The following is a 25,036-nucleotide window of genomic DNA, read 5'->3' as shown; positions in this document are numbered from 1 at the left end:
CTTAGAGCTGGTGATAAACGTGTAATTTTTCTTAAAATGTCTATCAGTCAGTCATTTATTTGTCACAGAATTATGCAAGGTACGACTCCAGTGAAATGGGATCCCTTCAGCTCCTTAATTTGTGCACTGTAATTGTGTCTTTTTTGTGTCCTCCTACGTTGTTAGCTGCTGCTGCTGCTGCTGCTGCTGCTGCTGCTGCTGCTGCTTTATAACAGTCTATGTTTCTTGATAGTTCTGGTAAACTATGATTTCTGGTTTTGGACTTTTTTAACTGTCCACACAGCCCAACCTCAACCACCACGTGGTTGCTCCACCCGAACACAGGCAGTGACTCCACTCTGCAGCCGCCCCCCACAAGGTGTATGTGATCCACAGCAGGAACAGGACAGCACCTAACATTCCCGCTGTCACACTGGTCCTTGTTCATTGTATAGCACATGTACCCTCTCCTTCTCTTGCCAGAGTCCTCTGTACCACCGGATGGGCATGCACAAAAAGAGTAAATTTTGAATGGTTGAATGGCACTGTCCAGCATTTAGTCAAGTTTTGGTGAATGCAAGGATATTACAGTTCCTGATTTCCCATTGGAAACTGCTGCAGCATGGATGTTGTCCAGTCTATTATTGATGCCTGTGCAATACTAGCTGGATGTTAGTTCGGCTGGTGTTCATTCATTCCCAACTTTGATTATTGTTTGCTGATGTTTACATTTCAAAATCTTGACCTGGCTAGCTAGCAGCTATTTAGCTAGAAGTCAGCAGAAGGAGAGTTTTTTTTCACGTGGATGAATGACTGAGCCACACGTCACCACCATCCAAAGCCAGCAACAAAGAGCACCTCCAAGACTTGCAAAATAGACATAAGAGCTTAATTTTGCAGAAAATTTATGAAGCACGACTTTTCTACAATAAGGAAGAACTTATCAACTTTGGGAAAAGTTGTGTGGGATTTGGACTGAATGCAGCAGACCACGAGAGGATCTCCACCAACAGCATATGCCGAGCGGCCAATCAGACCAGAGGGAGAAAAAAAACAAAAGCGCTGGACGAAGAGAGAGGGAGGAGAGCTGGCATCAGGGCAAGGCTGACCCGACTTGGATCGAGAGCTGTTTCTCTACCATGCCTTCTTCTGGCTAATGTGAGGTTGCAGTAGAATAAAGTGGATGAGATGCGACTGAGGCTCATTCAGCAACGGGAATCAGAGACTGCTCTGCGTACATCTTCACGGAAACACAGTCAACCCCAAACATCCTGGATCAAGCTGTTGCACTGGATGGGTGGACCGTGTTCAGAGTAGACAGGACACAAGACTGAGATACAAATTCAAAAAATGCATGGCAGGAATTGTAGCAGCAACATGCCCAAGCAACCAGATGAAATTTTCATCGTAGCTGGTGATTTTACTCAACTCATCCTTCAACTCCAAAGATGAAGCAAGATAAAGGGCAGATTTTAACTTTAATTTTTTAAACTCTGTTTAAAAAAGAATGAATGAATCTACCATGTAGCTTGTAGATTTAGCACAAATTTAACAGAGCTGACAGAGAGGCAACTGGAAGCATCTCTATTACGTATGTTGATTAGTTGTCTTATGGTCTTGGCTGATTGAAATACGATTTTTGTATTGGCCCTCTTGTGTCATTGGTATGCAATATCCTTCAGGCCTAATATTTATGATGAAATAGGCATTTTTTTCTGGTGATGCAATATTTTCTGTTCTTATATGGTTGGTACCGTTTGTCAGGAAAGTGAAATCATGTTCCTTTATTTGACCTCCCTGCATATCACATTTTGCTAGAAGCTTGACAACTGCTGGGGCTGCTAAGCAGTGCAGTTGAACAATGCCCTTCCAAATATCAGCACTGTGAATGCAGCAAAACAGATTCTGACATTTCTTTGGCTTTCCTGTCACAGTCTGACATTTACTTCTGCGACTGCTGCCCGCCAATCTCCGCTCAGCAATCTTGTTATGTGTAACAGCTGGGTAAGAGAGCCACCAGACAGAAGGAATCAGATTTGCTCCCGCCGAGGTTTTGATGAACTGTGCACAGGGTCTTGAAGATAGTGTGGGGGCTCGCGCTGCCGTGTAGGTCAGACTCATGGACACACAGCATGGTTGCAGAGAGATGGAGGCAGTTGCTATGGAGACCAAAGTGGGCGAGTGTGCACTTGTTTTGTGCTGATATTTGGATGTCCTTCAGATGCATCGTCTGACAAAATGTGTGGGTCCAAATTTGCAGAAGTGGTCAGAATTCCATTTTTGAAGGGTTTCGATACATCCAATGAGGGGCTGGATGCACCTCTTGATTGTAAAAAAAATAAATAAAAATTACATGGGGTGGGGATGTGTTACGGTACCCCAGTCTGCACCCCACCCTTTAAGCCTCTATCCATCAGCTCCCAGTTCTGGGCACTATCAAAGCTTGGAACCATTTATGTATTAACAGCCCTGAAGTGTTCAAACAAAATCATGTGAATTTCTCTGTCTTCTCAAAGAGGGTAGTGTTGTGGAGGATAAAGTAACGGTAAATTATGAATAATTTCAACATTTATAAAAGGAATTTGATGATCGTATCATCCTATAATGTCCCATTTTACTTTGTTTTGCCTCACAGGGGTTTGCCTCTTTTTTTGGCATCACGCACACACCCACAGAGACACATATTTCCCTGTGTGAACGGCTTTGTGAGTGATCACCAGGGTTGGTGAGAGGCTTGCTCTCATCCACATTATCTCACGCTCAAGTTTGTTCAACCATTGTTGACAGGATTTCCTCTGGTCTCCCCATTTTCCCTTACTACCAGCACTTCTCTATTCAGTCGTCTTTTAACTGGGATGCAGACAAGCCTGCTGTAAAATTACCACCTCATACTTCCACTTCCTTCTTCTGTCTGAGTTCTACTGCAGTTAGACCATTATGTCATTTCTTAGAAATGCCACTTTTAGCACTCATCCTGTTGGGTAGAAGGAAGCACATGAATTAATCAGAATCTGAGTGAGATCTGCAAACAATTCACCTGTGAGATTGCTGTGGTTAATCATTGTGATGCTGACTGAGAGTCCGACCCCGATGTGGGGTGACACAAGACATTCCATATGGCTATACAGCACTCTGTGACACTCACTGTCCAAACACGCCCGCTCTGCCGTCCCAGCACCCAAACACAAGCGAGGCCCTTGCTTTGTTGTTGTTGCACAAAGCCCGGCCTTTTGAAGCAGTCCAGTCATGCTCCTGTGACGCCGGGATAACTCATTCAGCCTGAGACACTGCAGGGTGAGGCAGAGCTCATCCATCGGCCAAAGATACACAACAAGGACACACTCCTCATGACCTCCCTCACCTCCCCATAGACCCCCAGGACATAGTCCGGCTTCTGATTGGCTCTCTGTAGTTCCAGTTAAGAGGAACAGGGAGTTGTCAGAAACATCTATCTAATAAATACTAAGAGATCACATGTTCTTCTTGAGGTGGATCACTTTAAAATGTGTAGAAACTTAATGCTGTCTTCAGCAACAGCTAATATTTTCCACAAATATAACTGCAGAACATGTAGTTCTCATTATTACACTACATCTGTGCAAACGCTCATATTCACTGTATCTTTAGAGAGTGAATGATGGATTTGGTCTTGTTGCTTTGTGTGTATAAGGACATCTTGCAATCGCTTCTAGTCGCAAAACCAGTGACAGCGCTGGTTGAAGGGAAAAAGGCACGCTACTTCACAGGAATGCTGAGGAGCTGCCATTAGTCGGCCGTTACCACAAGGATCCCCAACCACAAGGGCGTCTGTTGAGAGCATATGTGTGTGTCCTCACTGAATAGCTATCATGGAAATTTTTTTTTCCTTGCTTGATGCGTATTGGTTGACTCAGCAGTCTGCTGTTTAATTTAGGCTGTAGTCATGCCCAGTGTACAGCTGTTCACCTCCTGTGCTTTTCTTTTTTTGTGTTGCTGTAACGTCACACAGCACAGATAGCCAGATAATAACACAGAAACTGTGGTTAACTGTTTGGTTACAGGCTTTTGTCTCTCTCGCCTTTTTTTATTTACATTGTCCACTTGGCACTTAAATAGGACAAACTCTCCCCATCACTAGGTCACGATCATGTTCATTCAAGCTCTTAAACGTGATGAGTTCAACTTAGGTGAACAAGTTTATTTAACCACTATCGACTGACAGTGATTGAGAGTTTTGTGCATTCCGTCGAGCTCAAGTGTTGAACATTATACTCTTAGGTCTACATGGCACAATGTGTACGTTCAGCAGTTTGAAAAGAGATTTATCAATCACAGCAAATGTTACACATTCACCCGACTATTCATTAAAGGAGTGGTCTTTGCAGTTTGTCTCAGAGTTTCTCCAGAGAGAGAAACTAGGACAGACATTGTTATGAAACGCAAACCAAATGAAGGAAGGCTGGATAATCGTTTGTCTTTGGCGTCTCTCTGTCAATCTGCCTCTTCCTCTTTTTCTAACACTCTGTTTTTCATTCAGTCTGTCTGGATATTACTGACACTTAATTTGTTTTATTCTCAGCTTTATTTATTAAATTGGACTATAAACCACCTTAAATATTTACATAATTCCTCATATAGCAGTATGCATATTTGTCAAACCGGCAAGGGAAACTTTATTTTTGTAGCATATCTACATGGGAAAAATTCAATGTGATTTACATGAAAAAAAAACAACCATGAACCAAATACCTTGTTACACCCTTGCTGTTATTGCCTCTGATGAACTATAAACACATTTCACTATGGCAACAGCTAAAACAGGAACTGACTTGTGTCTGCAGGATAGGAAGTGTGAATCTTTGATACTGCGTTCTCTTTTTGACGTTTCTTTTCTCAGTGAAATCAAGGGTGTGTGTGTGAATTCAGTCATCAGAAAAGATAAATGTGTTTTAATCAGTGTATGAAATCACGAGTGTGAAATTACTAATGTAAGTATTTTTCTCCAAACTAAATCTAAACATTCTCCCTTTAATTCTTCATCTTTGTGTTTACCCAAATACCATGAATCAATTTTTCATGGCTACATGCAAAAGCACTTCACATAATTGCGCTTATCAAAGGTTTGTTCCCAAACAGGAGTTCAGTGAAGGCTAAAGGAAGTTGAAGGACTAGTCCTGACCTACTGGGAGCACATTGTTCTCAATGTCCTCAGGTATTGTTCTGCAGTGAGTTCCACTTGTTCCTTTTCCTGTATGTTTATTTCATCATTAGCTGAGTGACGGGGATTGTGTTTGGGGCTTTGATTGCATTCAGGTGTATTTTAGTATTTTTAGCTCTGCCTGTGATGTGGCTTTAGCAGTTGGTCAGTCAGTTGGTTCACCACTGTGGTAAAGACTGACAAATCTCAACAACTGATGATTTGCTATTAAATTTTGTGTACGTACATAGGCTACTATGGTTCCAATATATGTATCTCAGATCTCAGAAAATTGGCTTGATTTCTTTTGAAATCATGACAGACATGGAAAGCTAGCTTGCTAATGCATACCCCAAAATCTGATGTTGTTGATGCATCTTCTATTTTCATACATTCCAACTCAATGCCAGCAAGGCCGCATCTCTCATGTGGGGCAGGTTGTGTTTTTCATTGCCAATATCATATAGTATTGGCTGGATAGACACAGTAACAATCAATGTCTCCTCCATTTATTCTTCTTTGATATACTTTTTTCTAAAGTGGTCAAATACAAATATGCTTTGCCAGTGCTTCCAGTATACAATCCTGATGCCAAAAGCCCCCTTTCATGTCTGCGTGATACGCCCCTGGACGGTATTAAATGAGAACATGGCCGTTAGGTTCAATGAACCTATGTTGATCTCTGTCTCTCATCTAGTGGTTGAAAACTGTGCTCAGTATTCAGTATATTATAAGACTTCACATGTCTTGAAGTGTTACAGTATAGGAAGCTGGACAGAACCGGTCAGCTCAGAGGTAGAGCGGGTCTTCCACAAATTGAAAGATTGGTGGTCCAATCCCCTGCTACTCCAGTCTGCATGTCGGCACATCCTTGGGCAAAACACTGAACCCCAAATTACTTCTGACGGCTGTTTCATCGGCGTGAGTGTGTATGGGTACATGTATGGTACATGGTATGTGTACATGTATGGTAGCCTCAGCCACCAGTGTGTGAATGTGTGTGTGAATGGCTGAATGTGGCTTGTAGTGTTAAAGTGCTTTGGATGGTCACGAGACTAAAATAGCACTGTAAAAGCGCAGTTCATTAGCCATTCTTTGCTATTAGTTGTGGCTGTGACTTCAGCGGTCAAGTTCACCAAATTTGAACTCCACAAGATACAAAAACATGTAAATATACTTTGCCAGTGCATGCAAATGTGTTATTTGCCCCTTTCCTTTTATTGAATGGCAGTGAACGGGAGGTGAATATTTGCTAATGTTTATTTCACTCGTGTGACTGTGCGTTTGTCTTCAACTTCATTTACACTTCCTGTGTTTCACAACAGAAGCGTGTAAAAAGTTTCCGGTTGAAAAGCATATCGACCTTAAGTATCTGCAATCTATGTTCATGTGACTTTTTTGTTTACCCATTACTCCAGTTGTCCCTGTTTGTCTCATAATGATATTGGCTAAATGAGCTGGAAATGTTGAGATAAGTGCCATGAGCTGCTGAGCTGAGTGTAATAATAACTGTGTTCACCTGAGAGGCCAGGTCACATCTGTTTGTTTAAGTGCTGTTGCCATGACTACAGAGTTATTGGTCATGCTGAGCCATCAGACTTTCGTTATGGTTGGTTGCTGAGGAAGTCACAGAATTACAGACTGACAACCATACATTTTCATCACAGTTTATTTAAAATATTGCACAATCACATGTAAATAACACGAGATTGCCTGAGAGACTGTAGAAATTTATGATGACTCTGTCCATCGCCTGATAGAGTGAAATGAGTGGAAGTAGGTTCCTCATAATGGAGGTGGAAAAGGAAGTTGCAGATAACATTAAGCATGGTTCTATGTCAGGGGGTTCCTAGCTAGAGGCACAACTGGAACACATTTTCACAACCATATTTTTTTTTCAGAATTATGTAAAGCAGACATGGGTTTAATGTAACTCTGTGGTGCTTGTTTTTCTTCATCTGATGAATTTATGTATGTTGGCCAATCAGTACAATAAGATTAAAGCAGGTAAAAACAGATGTGAGACACTCAAAAAAATAATTGCAACAATTCTGTTTTCTATCAGTGTTTTGGATCTGTAAAAACTTGGAGGATGAGGTGTGTCTCTGTGAAATGGATGTGACCTCTTTCATTTGGCGGCACAAGATCACACTGAGACATACAGTACAGCTAGAGAGAAAGACAAGAGAGTGAGCAGAGACAAGAAAATCGCATGAATTGAAAATGGAGTGAGGACTGAACAAAAGACCAGATGGGCTCTCAGAAACTGTTGCTGTCAGGAACATAAAAAGAGGAAAGAGGGGTGGGGAGCAAGCAGGAGACAGGGAGGGAGGCAGGGAAGGAGGGAGACGAGGATAAGCAGCCAGGCAGAGGGAGAGATCACCTTCTTCTTAACCATTAATAAATGTAGAGGCAGGAAGAGAGAAAGAGGAAAAGAGAGGCTTTGCAAGGTGGGGCGGGAGGGGAGGTGGGGCAAGTGTGGGAGAGGCAGAAGGGTGTGTGCTTACATGAACCACTTCAGCCCTTCTGCTCGTGTGCCACTAGTCTCTGTGTCTCTTTTCGGGCAGAGAATAGAAAAGTTGGGGCAAAGTCTGAGTCAGCTCCAGCAGCCTACCAGACACTTAAAGCAACTCCCATCTACAGTGACAGGTTTCTTCTCTCTCTCTCTCTCTCTCTCTTTTTTTTATTTTTTTTACTGCTCTCTCATTCACTCACCCTCTCTCTGTTTCACACACACACTCACACCACCCGTCACTCCTGGCAGAGGGAAGACAGGACCACAGGAGGACTGTTACACACCTTTACTCCCAGCTTACTCACCCAGCCATCGCCAGACGTTTTGCCCAGGATGTGGACGCTTCTCTTGGGGGTCACCTTTGGATTACTGGCCTCCACCAGGTCCGAACTACTTCAAGGTGAGGAGACTGTGCCTTTGCCCAGCAGATGGCTCTTTGTTTGGGGATTTTATTTTATTTTTTATCTTATTCTGCCAAAATTATGCTGGTAAACCCTTTGTTTTCACATTTTAGGACCAACCAGTATTGTTATTTTTTCTCTCCTTGAGGATTGTTGAGTATTTGAGTGAGCATTCATGTAAAGAGAAGGCAGTGAAAGAAAGAGGCTGCTGCTGCTCTGCTGCTTGTAGAATGGATGAGTGGATGCCGGCAAGAGAGCGTGTGCTACAACCAGCACAGACAGGCTTATGTCTGGCAGTCTGAGACTCCTGACAGACACAAAGGAGACAGGCGCTCTTGCTCACTTTCTGTCTAACACACATTCACACGCTGGGAAGTGAACCTTATTTATCAGGGTTTTAGGTGATCAGCTAGGCTTTCACAAGCAGTCCTTTTCAGGTAGAAGCTGAAATAGTTTTTTTTTCTTCTTTGCTGTGCTGATACAGCTGGAGTCTGTGCTGCCACGCTTAATGCTTTATTCTCTGACACAAAGGATACTCTGCAATCGCTCTAGCTGTCCCCCCTCAATGTGTACCTCTTTTCTCTTTGTCTGTTTTTCCCACATGTGCTTTCGCTGTAAGGTTTTGATTGGATATGTTGCTTGGAGCAATATATCTCTGGAGGTGAAGTTGGTTCTGAATCAAACAGGTCTGGGTTCGTCTGGCTTGTTCCCTAAAGAGGTGGTAGTGGGGTTGTTCACAAAGACTCCCTCTGGCACTGCGCCAAAGAACAACAAGCATCAAGCTATAAATTTGACCAGTATTTAAAAGCAAATAAGAGATTGCCCAAACAGCTTGTATGTGCAAGGTAAGGAGGAGGAAAGGGGATGGAGCCTCTTTCCTCCCCAGTGCTTCAACATGTGTTTGCACCCCTTAAGGCACCTTGTGTGCTGAAGAGTTGTGAGTTGTTGTGTGTGGTTGTAGGTCTATGTATGAGTGTTGAGAGTAATGATGTCTGGCTAGAAATGTCCTGCGGTGGTTACATCTCGTCCTTGTCCAGACGTTGTCTTTGAACCTTAAACCGGTGGCTGTGTTTTGCCTGAAGCACATCATTAAGAGCAGCACTCATGGACTTGTGGCCTAAGAAAATTAGATTTGTGGAGAGTTTTTACAATTCTGACTGACTGCCCACCAATAGCATCTGTGAGCTTGTAATTCTACAACATATTTCTGGAAAAAAAAGTAATTTGACTAGTAACTGGTATCTCTTTCACAGTAGTGAATGAAAATGCCCCAGGGATATTCAAATTAGTTTCTCCACATAGATAATTGGATTAATGTCAGCCATATAAATTCATGTGTAACTATATGACCTCTGAAAGTAGTGTAATAAAAACCCAATTTGGGATGATTCAAATTTATTAAGGCACTTCAATAATTAAGTTGATCATGAGATTGTAAAAGTTATCTGTAATGACCTTTCAAATTTGATAATTTGTCAGTTTATTCAACTGTGCTGATCTGATGATCAGAATCAAAACACTTGATAACTTTATCTGATGATGAGCGCTTAGCTTTTTTGTATCTTTTGAGTATCATATATAGATACCAAGTGTCCACTTGCTGCGATAGTGCGACTGTTATTCTGACTATTGCTTCCTCTATGCAGAGGATCAGTCTCTCTCTTTCACACACAAACTTAAATTCAAGCACTCGGGCAAACCTGACCGCTGGACTTCCTGCAAATGTGGCCGTATTTGCCTCCTTGGCGTAAAGGCCCATCCTGCACGCACCAGTGTCATGTTACAAGGTGAGGGGTGGTCAGGGGCCCTGTGGACTGGGACTGGGCCCTGACAAAGAGGGCTTGTGCCTGTACAGACTCCGAGTACCATCTCCTGCCACCTGAGACTCTCAGACACGTGTTTGCCGTCACTACCAACATACCCCTCTCTACAAATTAACTACCCTGAAGCCAAATGGACCTGCACCAGTATTTTGTAAAACCTCTCTCCTCTTTGAATTTTCTCGTCTTTACAAAGCCAAATCTTATATGGTGCAGGAGCCCCCATGTTTCAGATTTTGTCTTTGTTTTTGTCTGCTGTTAAACCTTGTTATTACTTTGAAAACCTTTTTGTGAGTTTCATACTCCTTACACCCCCCACCCCCCCATCTGCTTGCCTTCCACATACACTAAAGTCTTTGTGTCCATGGGAAAACTGCTCAGAAAGAGCTCTGTAATGTACACACATCTTCTTGCACAAGGCAGTGATTTCTTAACTCTGATGACTGCATCATCAGGTGTAAAACAGATTATACTGATCCATGCATGTTAGGACAAAAAGGAAAAAGTTCCCTTTTCCATAGTTGTGCAGACAGGACTGTGACTAAGTGTAGATAAAAACAATACTGCTGTTACTTCAGAGAAATAGTTTGACATTTTGGTTGATTAAGTCATTTGCTTTCATTCTGACAATTACACGAGAAGATCGCCACCACTTTCGTGCCAGTTCATTAAGTGTGGCACAAGAGTGAGGGGACAAGCTTAGCCCTAGCACAAAGATGGGCACAGTGGGCAACAGCTAGTGTGGGGAAGTCCAACGTTTTGTTTTTGCATTTCTGTTTGTGTAAGGATTAAACAAACAACATTTCTTCATAGTAAGCCTCTGATGTGCGGTCAGGGGATTTTTTGAGCCTTTTGGAGAGAGCTAGTGTAGATGTTCATCTTGTTTCCAGTCTGTGTGCTAAGCTAGGCTAACCATCTCCCAGCCTCCAGCAAGAAAGTGAGTAAATGCATGTACTCATACAAACTATTACTCTTAAAGAAACAGTCAAGCAAAACATTATTTAAAACCCGGAGGAATAACAAACAGGAGACAGAGAAGCTATTCATTAAAATATGCACACAGTATCACGGAAATATTCCTGCAGTGTCAAGAATGTTTTAAAGTGTGTGACTTCTAAAGTCTCCTCTAGGCCTATTTTAAAATTTGAAAAGAATGTAGGAGGTCAAATATCTAATCACAGATGTCTGGATCTATTAAGCTTCTTTTTAAATAAGTGGAGAACTTTAAGCAAAAGGGGGAAAAACGTGCACATGCCTTCTCTGTTTCAAGAAAGCTGCAAAGTGTCAATGGGTGGAAGACAGAAGGTGAAAGAGGAAATGGCAAATAAGAAAGAAAATCAGATAGCTAGAGTCCTTCATGTAACCTTAAGGTAACACTGGGATGTGTGTGTGTGTGTGTGTGTGTGCATGCGTGCAAACATATTTGCATCATTTCTCAAGTTTCACCTGTTCCACTCGCCCGTTGGACCTTTGTTTTGACCAGTCGAGGGAAAGGCATGCCTGCTGACGGGGCAACTTCACTCAAGTGTGATAATGCAGGACACTGGAGCATTGTGGGAGTAAAGGTCTAGCTAGCTGATGAACTATGGCTAAAAGGATGTCACAGTAGTAGTGGGATATACAGTAGACTTTCTGTTCAAGCACTGGATTCCTGTACTTATGAGTACTTATGAGAAACATTAGTGAGAACATTTTCAGTAAGGTGTAGCCATGAAGGACAAGAGGAAAGGGAAAAATGCAGATACTAAATAAGCCGATGTTGGCCTGCTGAGCATTGTGGCTGTCTCGCTGTGCTCCATGTGGTGTCGTGGTTCTATAAAGGTTATGACTCAAGAAATGATCAGCCAATATTCTGTGTGTTTGCACACCTGCATGCAGGGGGTAATTTGTACTTTATTGCTGGCATAGAAAAGACAAACAGAGGGTAATGAGAGAAAACAAGAGAAACACACAGAGGTGGGGGGGAGAAATTGAAGCGAGAGTGGAGAGTCGGGCTTGTCTATTACTTCTAGAGCAGCTGGAGGTTTTGGCAAGATGCTGCCTTAAAACTCCCTTTCTCTCAGGCTCTGTACACTCACACTTTGCAGTATCCTTGGTTTCAACTCTATTAGGTGACAATGGAGCCTTTGGGGGAGTCAGTGCCTTGGCATAGCAGGCTTCTCAACTGTATAAAGACACCCATGACCGTTCGCTCTGCATACTAATGATTGCGCCTCAGATTCATGTCAGCCTCCTTTTCAGCTCACTGATGGTAAGCGGTGCTCCTTTTGATCTCTCTGGGCAGGTTTGCAAGGCCAGGACTGTTGTCTTGTTTTTCACCCCTTTACTCTCAGGGACACTTTGCCATGTGGCAGCATGTGTTGATGTTCTTTCAGTTATGTGTTTGTGTACAAAAGTGAGAGAGAGAGAAAGAGAGAGCAAGAGAGAGAGAGTGAGAGAGAGAGAGTGAGTGAAAGAGGGAGAGGGAGAGAAGCAAACTGAAATGCCTGACAAAGCCAGTGTTGGCACTAACTCTTGTTGTTCAACTGCCACTAACAGCAGAGAGCTCAACTTCCTGCTGCTGCTAGTGTGCTGTTTACTCATAACAACCAGTGGAAAATGGGGAGGGGGAGATTCATATCTAGTCTTTTTGAGGTCAGCTTTCTCCATGGCAAAGTGATTAATGTAGCCACAACATAACAAAAGAAATTTTGGAAATTTCTACATACATAGGATCGTAAAACTTTAAAACTGAGGCACATCTCCATATTTGCAAACCTCAATGCAGGTGTAATCAGAGAAATCAGAAACAGTTTTATTGTCAAGTAGTTTGTCATGGTTGAGCAGTTTTGTGTTATGCTGTGGACTTTGATGTGGGGTTTTCTGTTTTTTTAGCTTTTCCTTGTTTCTAGTTACTCATGTTCTGTTTCCTGTTTTATTTTGTATTTTTACTACTTGTGTGTCTTCTGTGCTTTTTCTCTGTGCCTTCCTGTCTCTCTGTCTCTCAGTGTGTCTCTCCCTCTATGTTTCCCTGATTCTTTGTTCCTCTGTCTCTGTTTCCCTGATTTGTGTCACCTGTGTTATTAGTTTTGTCTGTCCTTTTGTTTTGTTTGCTGCGGCCTAGTTTTTGCTTATGTTTTAATTTGTACTTTGTATTTTTGGTCACTTGATGTTTTTTTGTGGATTTTCTTCAGCATTAAAACTCACTTTTTGTTTGTACTTCTTGCTCCCTTTTTGGGTTTCTGCTTTTTAGGTTCTCATCCTGCCTCAAACATGACATAGTTTGCACAAACAAGGAGTTTGTCTTGGTGTTTAGGTGCATGGTGGTAATAGCATGTAAAATTCAACACATAATTTGAAATAGAAAAAAATAAAGACTATAAAAGAATATTATGAATATTTAACCCCTCCACCCAAAAAAACAGATGTTCAGGATACAGCCTGAGAAAGCCAAAGCTGGTGGTTAGACAGTGCACCTCCCTCTTTGCTGAGGCTAGACGCACAATTAGTCATTATGGAGCATGTGATTACAATGTGAAAACATACTGTACAATGTCGTGCAACCAGATAACAACAACACAAACCACTGAATTGACTTCACTTCTCTCTGAAGCACGCTCAATAGGATTCAAAATGTAGGATGTATATTGTGGGACAATTGTATATTACATTACATTGTACAAGAAATGTCCTTCATTGGTCTGTTGCTAAGTAGTTATATTATTGTGAGGGAGCAGTTTTTATAAGTATTGATCAGTAAAAGGTTTTTTAATTGCAGCAGTAAAGGAGAAAAATAATAAGTAATGTAAAGTATGTTTTAATGTATTGCTTCACCATAACTTTTTCTTGTAACTTTAGTTTTCTTCCAACTTGCTAATTACATTTTTTTTGTTTTTTTCCTGAAACTGTGAACCACATTATCTAGATCCATTTTCAGTCTTGTCTTCTTGAGTACTTTCAACACAAAGAAACCCTATAGCTACTGGCTTTAGTTGTACTATGTCCTGATCCTTCAGGAGGCTTGTGAAGCTATAAGTATTCCAGTTAGTGAAAGCTGTTAACAGAAGTTGGCACGGTTGTTATTTACTTGTTCAGAAACTCTGCAATAGGTGTTACTGCAGATTTATCTGTTTGCCAGGCCTCACCACAAGAAGCTCAGCATATGTGTGCTGCTTTCCTGTACAAGTCTGGTGTTGTTTCACATCCCCTGCATCTGCTGATATTGGTTTGTTCAGTGCATTAACAGCATGGATTCTAATAAATTTGTGCTTGTGCAAAAGGATATTTTTGCCTTTGCTCATGCAAATTATTCTTGCATTAAACAAAATCTGAAGTTATACCCACAGGCACTGTGCAATTTAATGCACTAAAGTTTATATATACGAGTCTTAGCACAAAATGTTGCCTGTTTTCAGCACCTGAGTTAACTATCTGTTAAGCCCTAACGGAATTAACCCATCAGCTTCCTGATCAAATTTTCAGTGTTGATAATGCATTTTATGACTTTTGCAATTTACCATGAAGTTTGGAAACATGAGTTTCATGTGTTATTTCACATAATTTAGATGAGATGTTTTTCAAAATAGCTTTCAGTGGCATTCAACAGGAAAACAATAATGTTGTTTTTTCTCTATGTGGGAGGGGAAACCATGCAAAGATGGTGTCACAGTCACAGGTATAAGGATGAGGGATGTGTGTCCCATGTCTGAATCTTCCCAGGTAGTGTCTCTATGTTTCATTCTCAATGCAAATGATCACCTGTTCATGTCAAAAAATCCCCTAGTGTTAAAACTCTGAAATCTGTTTTTATGCCAATTATAACATTCTCTTAATGGACATATCTTGGCTTCTTTGCTAGGCCTAGTTTACTTTGTCTTTTTTTCATTTCAACAAGGGAGAGTCATTTCCCTGAGGTTTCTCCTTTGGTCAAGCAAACTTAAGCAAATACGCTGAGTGTCACATGTGAGACACACTGTTTTCCACTTTCAGTGTAACATTTGGCAGCATTTTGTGGAGGTTGATACTGTAGTGAAACCTTTTTTTGTGATGGCACGATTAATTAGGCAATTTATTTGCTATACATTTAAGCATACAGCATAGTGTGTATGTGTGTGCATACCTTTATGTATCCTTCCTTGTCTGTAAGTTGTTGGCAGACACTTGTGTACTCAATTTGTTTTGAACAAAATAGACTTGACTAGACCTGGGGGCTAATCACTGTAGATGCTTCCTGTCTCATGATGCTTCTGTGCTTCTCTCCCAGCAAACTCATCTGAAAAAGAAAAAAGTCCCATGACTTGGCACTTAAAGCAAAAGACACTGCATGTGTATAGTATAAATTAGATTTTCTTACCATAAATTTTAAGCACTCATGCCCACCATCGCAACTTAAATAATTAATAAATGAAACATCTGAGTGAAAGACATTGTAGCTAAATTGAGTAAATAGTAGTGTTATTTAAAAAGGCACCAGGATGCCCATAACACTGTAGATCCCAAAATCATTCTAAAACAATATATGATAAATACCTATTAAGTAATCCACAGCGTTTGGATCCTTATCATAGTATTTATTTTCAGAAGCAGCATCTTAACTCCATGCTCCATCTCGCTGTCTGCATGTTGTAATTATGGCTTTGAGCTACTACTGATTTGTTTACTTTACATGTATTTTAATAAATCATTCATATGATTCAGTTACTAATTTTCTCTCGACTGACTAGAACAATTTCTCAGCTCATCCGAAATTGCGTATTCCCTAGCTAGCCATAGTCATTTAAAATGAAAATGTCAGCCTGTGGTTACTTGATGATGGCTAGAAATGAACTGCATTGATGGAGTATTAAAAAAAACATAAGCAATGACAGACTCTTTTACCTTCATGCTACTCTCACACAGTGGCACACCCAGAATTTTTTTTGTGGGGTGACAAGATGGGGTCAGTGGAAATCATGCGGGATATCAAAATCAAAAGCCATAACTGGATTTTAGGAATTTAATTAACCAGTGTAGTGCTTATTCAAAATGTGCCTGTGCAAAATGAGGCAATAGGCTCAGCCTGCTGCTGAGCCTGGGTCCTAAACAACACACCCCAGATAGCTATAGATTTCTCATGATGTTTAGATATAAAAAATAATTTGTTGCTGTTCTAACTCATTATACCTTGAAATAGTTTACAAAAGGCCCTCAAAGCACTTAAAAGATGTGCAACTCAAACTACTTACTCTGTACGTCTACATTTTACCACTGCATTTACCTGACAGAGACATGCTACTTGTTTTTTTGCAGAATCCAATTTTATTCACAAAATATGAATTATAATATGATGCATAACTATGCATTAAACTTTCCAGCATTCTATCAGAATTGAAAGCTCCACCTTGAACAGACTTTTAGTAAATGAAATTACGTTGTGCTGATAATGCCTTTCTTTCTCTCTTCATTTAAAAGGGATGGTTTGAGATTTATTGAACTGGGGCTGTATGAGATATTTATGTCTAGTCAGTGTATTACATACAGTAGCTGGCGGTTGCACACTCCCGGTTTCTAGAAACGGACACGTAATTCGAATTTCACCATTGTGGGACTATTAAAGGAGGATTAAAAGTCTTGTCTTGTCTTGTCATGTCGTATCTGTTTGTTTGATTTTGCTACAATGTAACAACTCTGGGCTCTCATTCTTCATTTGTTGTGAATACATGCAAAGGCCTGAAGCCCAGGCGCCACTGCTCCTAACCTGCAATCCTCCCATAATTTATCTAAATCGTAATGAATCTTGTAAGACACTGAACCTTTTTCTGTTCCTTCTCTCTCCCGACAGTGAAGTCCCGTTCCTGCAGCTATGCTGGGGTATTTCTGGCTGAGGGAGCAGACCGTCACTTCCTGAACTTTGACATGGCTCAAAAGGTGTGTGAGCAGCTGCAGAGCACCATGGCGCATCCTGATCAAGTCCAGGAAGCCTATGACAAAGACATGGAAACATGCAGGTAAAACCACAAGCCTCGGTGTCATAATTATCTGTATTAAGTGTTGTAAACAAGACTTTTTAAAAAAAATCATTTTATGGTTGTTATGTAGATATATTTAAAAATGTGTGGATGAAACAATTTAGGGTGAAACATTTATGGACCCCAAATGCATATGGTCTTTCCATGAGTTCAGCCCTCTAACATCTTTTAACATTTGAACAACGGTTGAACATCAGCTTTAACACACTTGGTCTCCATTATTGCCTTCACTAAAACATGTAATACCAGAAAAGAGGAAAAAGGTCTTTCCGCTTTATAAAAAGGGTATGTCACTTTTGTCATGTGGTAGAACTCATGTAGACTTCTAACAAAGAAAACTACCATCTGTTCCACAGCTGAGTTTGTCTCTTTTTGTTCTATGTTTTGAGATTGCAGGGACAGTGCACATTAATACACATATAATAGTTAAGTCACCTTGGGTAATTTTCAACTGTAGTCCCTGGGCAGATTGTGTGAATACCACAAAACTAGATAAAAAAAAATAAATAAAAAAATTAAAAAAAATCATAAAAACTGGGACAATGTAAAGCATGAAAATAAAGCATGCCTTGCATTTTAGTCACAGAGTATCTTCACACACTTAATTGTCACTTGAGTGTCATGTGAGTTACTTCTTTTAGGATGATGTAATGTGTGGCTACTTGGAGAAAAATGGCCTTCTCTATAAACAAATGTCTCAAAGTTTGCTACAAAGCTGTCATAATATATCCTCTAATATTACTATTGTTGTGTTCTATTCAGGTATGGCTGGACCAGCAATGTGAGCATTGCCATCCTCAGACAGTCTCACCATGAAAACTGTGCAAAGAACAACACTGGCTTCATTTTTCAACCGCATGTTAATGCTGAGGAACGCTATGATGTCTACTGCTATGATAACGAAGGTGACTATATCCCCAGGAAAAAGTCAGTTGCACTTAAGTGCAGTCCAAAGCTGACACTCAAATAGCTCAAATGTCATGTAAAGTTGTATTGCATAGACCTGTTGTTCTTTGCTTCTCCATTTTCGGTAATATCTGTTTCCTGTTTCCCCATGTGCTAGCTGAGCCTGGGATGGACTGTTCAAAAAAATTTGAAGTCAATGGACCTTTACCCACAGGTGCACCAGGTAGGCACAAGAGATCTGCTCCTCCCTCACCTTGTGTTATACATTTAGTGTCCAACTGTCACCATCTTTCAAAGTTTAAATACTGATTTACTACTACATGGACAAGCTGGAAAAACAAATAAAAGAAATCTAATCTTGTCTATCATCAGACCTATTGAAATACCGATGAGATGTCAACATCTAAAAACACTCAGAATGTCCAGATTATGAAACTGCATTCATATTTGTTTTCACATCTGACAGGCAACTGACAATAAACAAATTTAGAATTTCACAAACCCTCCACATAATTACAGCAACAAACAACTCTGCAAATAGTCAGTCGATACGTGGCCAATGTACCTCAGTATTAGACACTGGTGCAAAGAGGCACCCTTCAGTGTGAGGCTGAGGCGCACCAGGAGGTGACCTTTTTTGATGCTCCAGGATACCATAGTATAAAGAACAAGAGTCAGCATAGGGCAGGGGGAAGGGATGGTGGGTGGATCAAATATGGGTCAAAAAAACTTTGGACTTTCACCCAGGAGCCTGCTGTTTGTGTCACATGTGAAACCAAATGTCAATGGAATTGTTTTAACAACAACATACTATATGTATGTATGTATGTATGCATGTATGTGTAGCATACAATACTGGTGGTGTATGTCACATGACATTATGTTACATTAATTATAACAATATTAGCCAAACCATGTCTTTTTTTTTCAGCCTAACCGTGGTAAACCTAAGAGCAAAGGTCTTTACCTATGTTCTAAGTTTATTTTGAAAATGACAATGCATTAAACAAGCAGAAACTGTGTATTTCTTGCGAAAACAGTAGTTTATTTTAAAAAGAGACATGTATGCATGTAACGAGTGTACAAAACTGACGCAGGAGGAGTACCTGGAACGTCATATTTTGACAAGTATCTGATCAAGTGTCGGTATTTGACAAGTTGGAAGTGAAAATATGTTGGAGCAAAAGAAAATGCAAATAATACGTCTTAGACAACATCTTGATCTAGTTACCTAATTATCTCCTCAGTCAACACCATCCTCGCATATCCTAGCTATGTTAGCTAAGGTGGGACCTACAGTCAGGTATGACCGCCTTGAGTGCCATTAAGGGATCAGTTTCTCAATTTCTTTTTTCCCTTTTTTGAAAACTTCCCATCCAAGGCAATTCTTTAGTAGCTGTAACACTTCACACATCTTTATTGTGGGTTTTTAAGCTGTGCATCCTACAAGTAAATATTGCAGTGCATGTATTTATTTACTGATTTATGAATCCATGATAAAAAAAAAATGCTATATGCATGTATGAGCAGTATGTATGATTTAGAGGCATTCAGGGGTAGGGTGCAGATTGCAACCAAGTGAGTACCCCTCTGCTCACCTCTCATGTGTCACAAAACCTACGGTGGCCTCCAAGTAACATCAAAAGCAAAAGGCCCTCTCTAGAATCAGTGTTTGGTTTGTCTGGTCTGGGCTACTGTAGAAACATTGTGCTGCAACAGGGTGGACATGCAGAGGAGCACCCTTTTGCACCTTCCTCCAAGTCAGTCAATATGGAAGGATTACTTTTCATGCTAACGAAAAAATAAACACTATTTAGTTTCACTGAGGTGATACACTAATGAAAAGCAGAAGATTGTGAGAAACTCAACTGAACATAGAAAGTCAATCACGCAAGTTAATTTACTTGTGTTTTGAATTGTAATGTATTACTATTGTAACATTAATGCCTAGATGATAAATAAATTGACAGACTGGATAAAAACAAGTTTAATCTCATGAGAGAATGTAATCAGGCTTTACAACACTGTACAAATATATCCAGATGAGATTATGTGTGACTGTTACCATGCATGAACCTCTTTATTCTCATTCTTTAAGCCCCAACAATGGCAGAGGGCCAGGAAGAGACCACTCCAAAAACACGACATGAGGATTCTTCCGGAAGTGATGGTGGAGACACCACATTAACACCTGGGCACCTTACATTGCCAGCCACCACTGTTAACACAGAAATTAGCGTGGATGAGCCAGAGTCTTCCACAGAGGGCCCTGCTGTAGAAGAAAACCCTTTTGGAGGGAGTGAAAACGGCAGCATGGGGTCCACTTTCATGCCTGAAGAGTTCGATCAGCCTGCTGGATCTGGGATGCAGCCTGAGGAGGAGACAGTCTCTCCAACGGCCCCTGTTGGGGAGCCAGAGGAAGCACCACCTGCCACCGAAAATGAGCTAGAAGAAGAGAAAAAAAGGCATGATGGAGATGATGATAAAAGTAAGAAAAACACCAGCAATAAAAAAAAAAAAACAAATAAAAAAAAAAGAACGTAGCTGCTACAAACTAAAGTACAAGTACTGTTATGTATATGATTACAACTTACAACAGGATTTTGGTGTTCTGACAATGTAATGCATTTTGTGTTACAGCCATGCAATCAAAAGCACCTCTGTGGTGATTATAATGCCTAATTTGTGTGTAGACAAAGAGAATGAGTGCAGATTTAACTCTGTTTATTTGACTGATTGTATTATAATGCAAGGTTACTTTTTTTTTGTGCTGCCATGTGTATATCCAAAGTGAATCACAGAAAAAGATGGTTGAGATTATTATATTGTTATATAAGTAGATCGAAATATAAAGACACGTCCTGGCATCAGATGCAACAGGTTTCAGGGAGACTTAGAGAACTTTAAGAGCACATGACGCCCCCTTGTGTTAGTTTGAGCTGTGAAGCAGATTTATTACAGTGATTTTACCTCTATGTCCCTTAGAATATTCTTTATAATACTATAATACTTTAGTAATTGTGTTAGGGAAATTGTTTTGTTACAGCAGCAAATAAGAGAGCAACTGAATGAAATATTCATTAAAACAGGCAAAATAATGCAAATATATATACAAAGGAAGGCACTTAACATAGAATAAAATAGAATAGAATAAAATGACAGTAACAATAATAACAGTAATAGAGGGCATTACTATAATGCTTAGTGTATAAAACAAGCACATCAAGGGCACAAAAGTGTGTATGGAAAGCACAGTTTAATTTGCTGTACAATGAGAAGCAACTTATTATGTAGCCTGCTGTATCTGGTGCCACAAAGCCTCCTCACAAAGTGATGAAAATGCACATAGAATTTGGGAATTTAAAGTTAAAGACATCCTCTGTAATGTAGTCACAAATACATTTACATATTTCATCAAGTTTTATGTTTTCAATATGCTTAGTTTTGTGTGTTCCTTTAAATTAAAATTGTCAATGAATGACTTGTATTGGACATGATTTAAATGTTAACTCTTGCTTTATTGACATGCAGCTCCACAACAGGTACACCCTCATGGCAAGGATAGGGTCCTGACTCCTAGTACACAGGAGCCCAATCAACGGGAGAAAAGCAATTCAAGTAAGTACCTCTAACATCCTGAAGAGATTGCAGTCAAAGAAGACCATGTTGGAAAAATGCACTCTTTTTTGGATTCCTTCTTTATTTCTCTCTGACTCAGCCTTAACACTGTTGACTATCTTGCTTATCATTTCTCCCTCTAGACTGGCTGGTAATCCTTATAGTGATTGTAGCAGTTGCTGCTATTCTTCTCGTATGCGCAGCTGTTGCCAAAAGAAAGAGGTATGACTTTGATAGCTATTTGTTTTTAAATCTTACACTAATACAGTTGTCATGTGATGTCTTGCACAGTAGTCAGCGTTCCAATAGCCACATGTTTTATTTCAGTCTAGGTGGATGGCAAAAAAACAAAACAACCAATAATAAATAAATATTTTCTTGCAGCTGGTGCGGCAGACAGCAGACCCTGATAATCACATCCAAAGATGGTGGCGAGGGGAATGGTGCTGCGGCATCGGTATCCAGCTCCCACGCCCAGGAGAGAGAGCAGGAAATGGTGACCCTCATGAACAAGGAGAAGATTCAGGAGAATGGCAACACAGAGGAGTTCACCGTCATCACGCTAGAGGAGTCGCCAGATAAAGAACAGCTGGCGTGAAAGAGGAGTGCAGTAGAAGCAGATAGGAAAGAGAAGGTGAGGATAGTGAGGGATAGAGTGAGGGGATGGTTGGGAGATTGGATGGGTTGGGGGGTTGGGGTTCCAAACACTGGGTGGTAAAAACTGCTTTGGTGGCCAGCACTGGATGGACACTGAGTAAGGGTGTAAGTGTGTGTCATTTAGAAAAATTATCTTACCGAGGTACAACGTATTGTACTGTGGCTTAAGCTGTTACCGCTCAGTGGGACCATGTCTTTCAAACCAATATGTGCAGCATTTTGTTTGTTGTGGTATGCCAGGTTAGCTAGGGAAATGAATGGTGGTCAAAGAGCACCGTGCATGGTGGAGTGTCATGCATCGGTGCATAGCAGGGTGTGTGATTGTGTTTATTGTCTTTGTGTTTGTGAGCTGTAGGCTTTGTTGATGATGGTGCTGGATAGACATGGGTTTTAAAGGGAGGGGGACTAATTTGTGAAGAACATATTGATGAAATTATACCATTCTGTTTTTATAGTGTTGGTGGATCCTAAATTCAAGGGCATTCAGCCTAGATGGGAAATAATGAATCAATGATGAGAACTGGGTTATTTTATTTGAGATACTGAAAACAGAAAAAACATAATAATTTTGAGCAAAACAACCCTAGATGTTTTCCATATGTTTCTTTTTTTTTCGTCTGTTTTCTTATTGTTGTAACCTTGTGTATATTTCAGACATTACCTGTGGACTGGAGTTTGGTTATTTTCCATTTTCAAGACAACTTGGGGATGTCACCACCTTAATTTATGCAGCCCTGATTCCCTTTTTCTTGATCATTGTATATACAGTATATGTTTTGGAAATGCCTTAGCAATAGCTGCCAGTGCTTTTTTTGTTGTTTTGATAGAAAGGGGCTTTGTATCCCTTTTAAATAAAGGAATGTGTCAATTTTTTGAGAGTTATTTAACTAGAAAAGAGTACCTCTGAGGTAAAGAAATGTAAATGGATTTTGCAATAGTCAAAGTGGAGTGGATAATGTATGAATCAACTTGATGTATAGCAATCAAAACTGTGCAACTGATGCACCATTGAAGTCAGTTAATATTTATATTGGGTTGGGAATACAAAAATATGAAGTCCCTGATGTTATCCTGAGGATAAGTAGAATAATATACATGATGTACATACTATATACACAGTGTGTACGTTGATTAAGGAATAAAAAAAGAACAATTTGGATATAGTAATCATCTTTTGAATGCAACATTTAAACTCAGTCACAAAAAGTGAGTGACAGCCGCCTAGTTTTAGATGCTGAATTACATGGCACATATGATAATGGAGGGCCCATGTGCTGTAAACACAGGAATGTAAAGGGTTCTTCATAAGAGAGGGGCTGTGACAACATCTTTGTGTGCTCCAGAGGGGGAGGTGATGTGATGAATGAGGCTTGTGTGCTTGCCAAGGCCTCAATGTGCCAATCTCTGTACATTTCACACATGTAAACAAAATGCTGCAGTTTTTCTACTGACCCTCTCCTTGGTGAAATATATCATACATTGTGTCATATCAATATTATTCCCTGTGTGACAGCTATTTTTCCTGATTTGTTAGTGCATACAGCAGTCGCAAACTGAGTTTTTGTTTCTGACTTGTTCCATTTTATTTCTCCTGCTTTTGCTCTGGTGGTTCATTTTGAGGAGATGTAGCAAATGTACTAGTGTAGGCAGGTTTCATGACAAATTAACAAAAGATGTCACTGAAAAGATTTGTAAACTCATGAGCAAAAATAAATGTGTATAGAAAGAGATGTGCAGGAATATGGTGTGCTCACTAACTGATTATTCTGAAAGTCTGAAAACAAAGGGAGCGAGTAAATGGCATGACAGTGGGATGCGGATGTTACATTGCACCCACATTAGAGGAAGTAAGGTTTCCATGGCACCAGGACTGTGGAGGGAGAAAGTGCTAACACAGGAAAAAAAATCCCTGAAATTAAGATAAGATAAGATAAGATAAGACTTCATTGTCCGTTTGCATGGACATTTGTCTTGCATTACAAGCTCATCGATCCTCACAACATCACGCATGTAGAGACATCATAAAAACGACTTAAGTTAAATTAAAAACAATACTGAGTTCACAGCACATAAGAACCTATAAAATGTGAGTAGATTTTGTGCGAGTGTGAGGGTGCGCACAGTCCATGTCCAAGGTGTGTGTGAGTATGTGTGTGGATATGTAAAGTGGTGTCACCTGCTCCGACATTACTGCTTATTCAGTAGTGAGACAGCCATTTTAAAAGACAGAGATGGCATCTTAACGTACACTGTTAAACCTCATGAAATAAAGTCAAGGTGTTAAAGAATACAGCACAGTTATTACTTACTTATTACTTACTTAGCAGACATGTAGTGTACATAGTGTTACATACAAAAAAAGTTGCATGCCATCCAAAATATGATAAAAACATGCTATAGTATGACCTTTTAATCATATTTTGGACAACATACTTCACACATTTTTTTTTTTTGGACGACATGCTATAGTATGACATTTTTCTTCACAGTTTATACTATGACTTTTTCTTCACAATTTGGACAACATACAATACCATGACTTTTTTGTCATGTTTAGGTCAATATATCAAGAAAACTCAGAGTATAGAATGTTGAATAAACTTCCAAAAATGTCATAATAAAGCATGTCAAAAAAATAAACCAAAACATCATAGTATAGTATGTCGAAAAAAGTAAAAAAAAAAAAAAAAAGAGCTGAAAACCACGTAAATTAGCATGCCAAAACACATCATAGCATAGGATGTTGAAAAAATGGCACAGCACAATTTAGCATGTCCAGAAAAAGACTGAAAATGTCTTACTATAGTATGGCGAAAAATGTCAAAATTTGTCATGTCCCAAAAACAGCTGAAAAGCGCTTGAAAGTGCATGCCGAGACACACAATAGCATAGAAAACTGCAAAAATAGCCAGGAACACTATAATATAGCACGCCAAAAAAATGACCAAAAGACCATACTATAGCATGGCAAAAAAAGT

General features: G+C 40.1%; 1 protein-coding gene across 1 annotated transcript; it reads left to right on the top strand.

Annotated features, from left to right (window-relative positions):
- The first annotated feature begins 7,634 nt into the window (after window positions 1–7,634).
- On the top strand, window positions 7,635–23,786 carry LOC121950168 (CD44 antigen-like). The gene is made up of 8 exons (XM_042496090.1): window positions 7,635–8,070; window positions 16,691–16,856; window positions 17,640–17,782; window positions 17,941–18,006; window positions 19,882–20,271; window positions 21,315–21,401; window positions 21,545–21,623; window positions 21,786–23,786. Exons 1-8 carry the CDS (start codon window positions 8,004–8,006, stop codon window positions 21,997–21,999), a joined length of 1,212 nt encoding a protein of 403 aa, XP_042352024.1. The 5' UTR covers window positions 7,635–8,003; the 3' UTR covers window positions 22,000–23,786.
- The last annotated feature ends 1,250 nt before the right edge of the window (window positions 23,787–25,036 follow it).

The sequence above is a fragment of the Plectropomus leopardus genome, chromosome 11, assembly GCF_008729295.1.
Source record: "Plectropomus leopardus isolate mb chromosome 11, YSFRI_Pleo_2.0, whole genome shotgun sequence".
Taxonomy (NCBI): Eukaryota; Metazoa; Chordata; class Actinopteri; order Perciformes; family Serranidae; genus Plectropomus; species Plectropomus leopardus.
This window is presented reverse-complemented; position numbering and strand designations above follow the sequence as displayed.

Excerpts from the sequence above, each read along its gene's own strand:
- LOC121950168 (XM_042496090.1), top strand. The coding sequence starts at position 8,004 with ATGTGGACGCTTCTCTTGGGGGTCACCTTTGGATTACTGGCCTCCACC. Across the intron at positions 8,071-16,690 it reads CAGGTCCGAACTACTTCAAG|TGAAGTCCCGTTCCTGCAGC; the intron begins GTGAGGAGACTG and ends CTCTCCCGACAG. Across the intron at positions 17,783-17,940 it reads CTACTGCTATGATAACGAAG|CTGAGCCTGGGATGGACTGT; the intron begins GTGACTATATCC and ends CCCATGTGCTAG.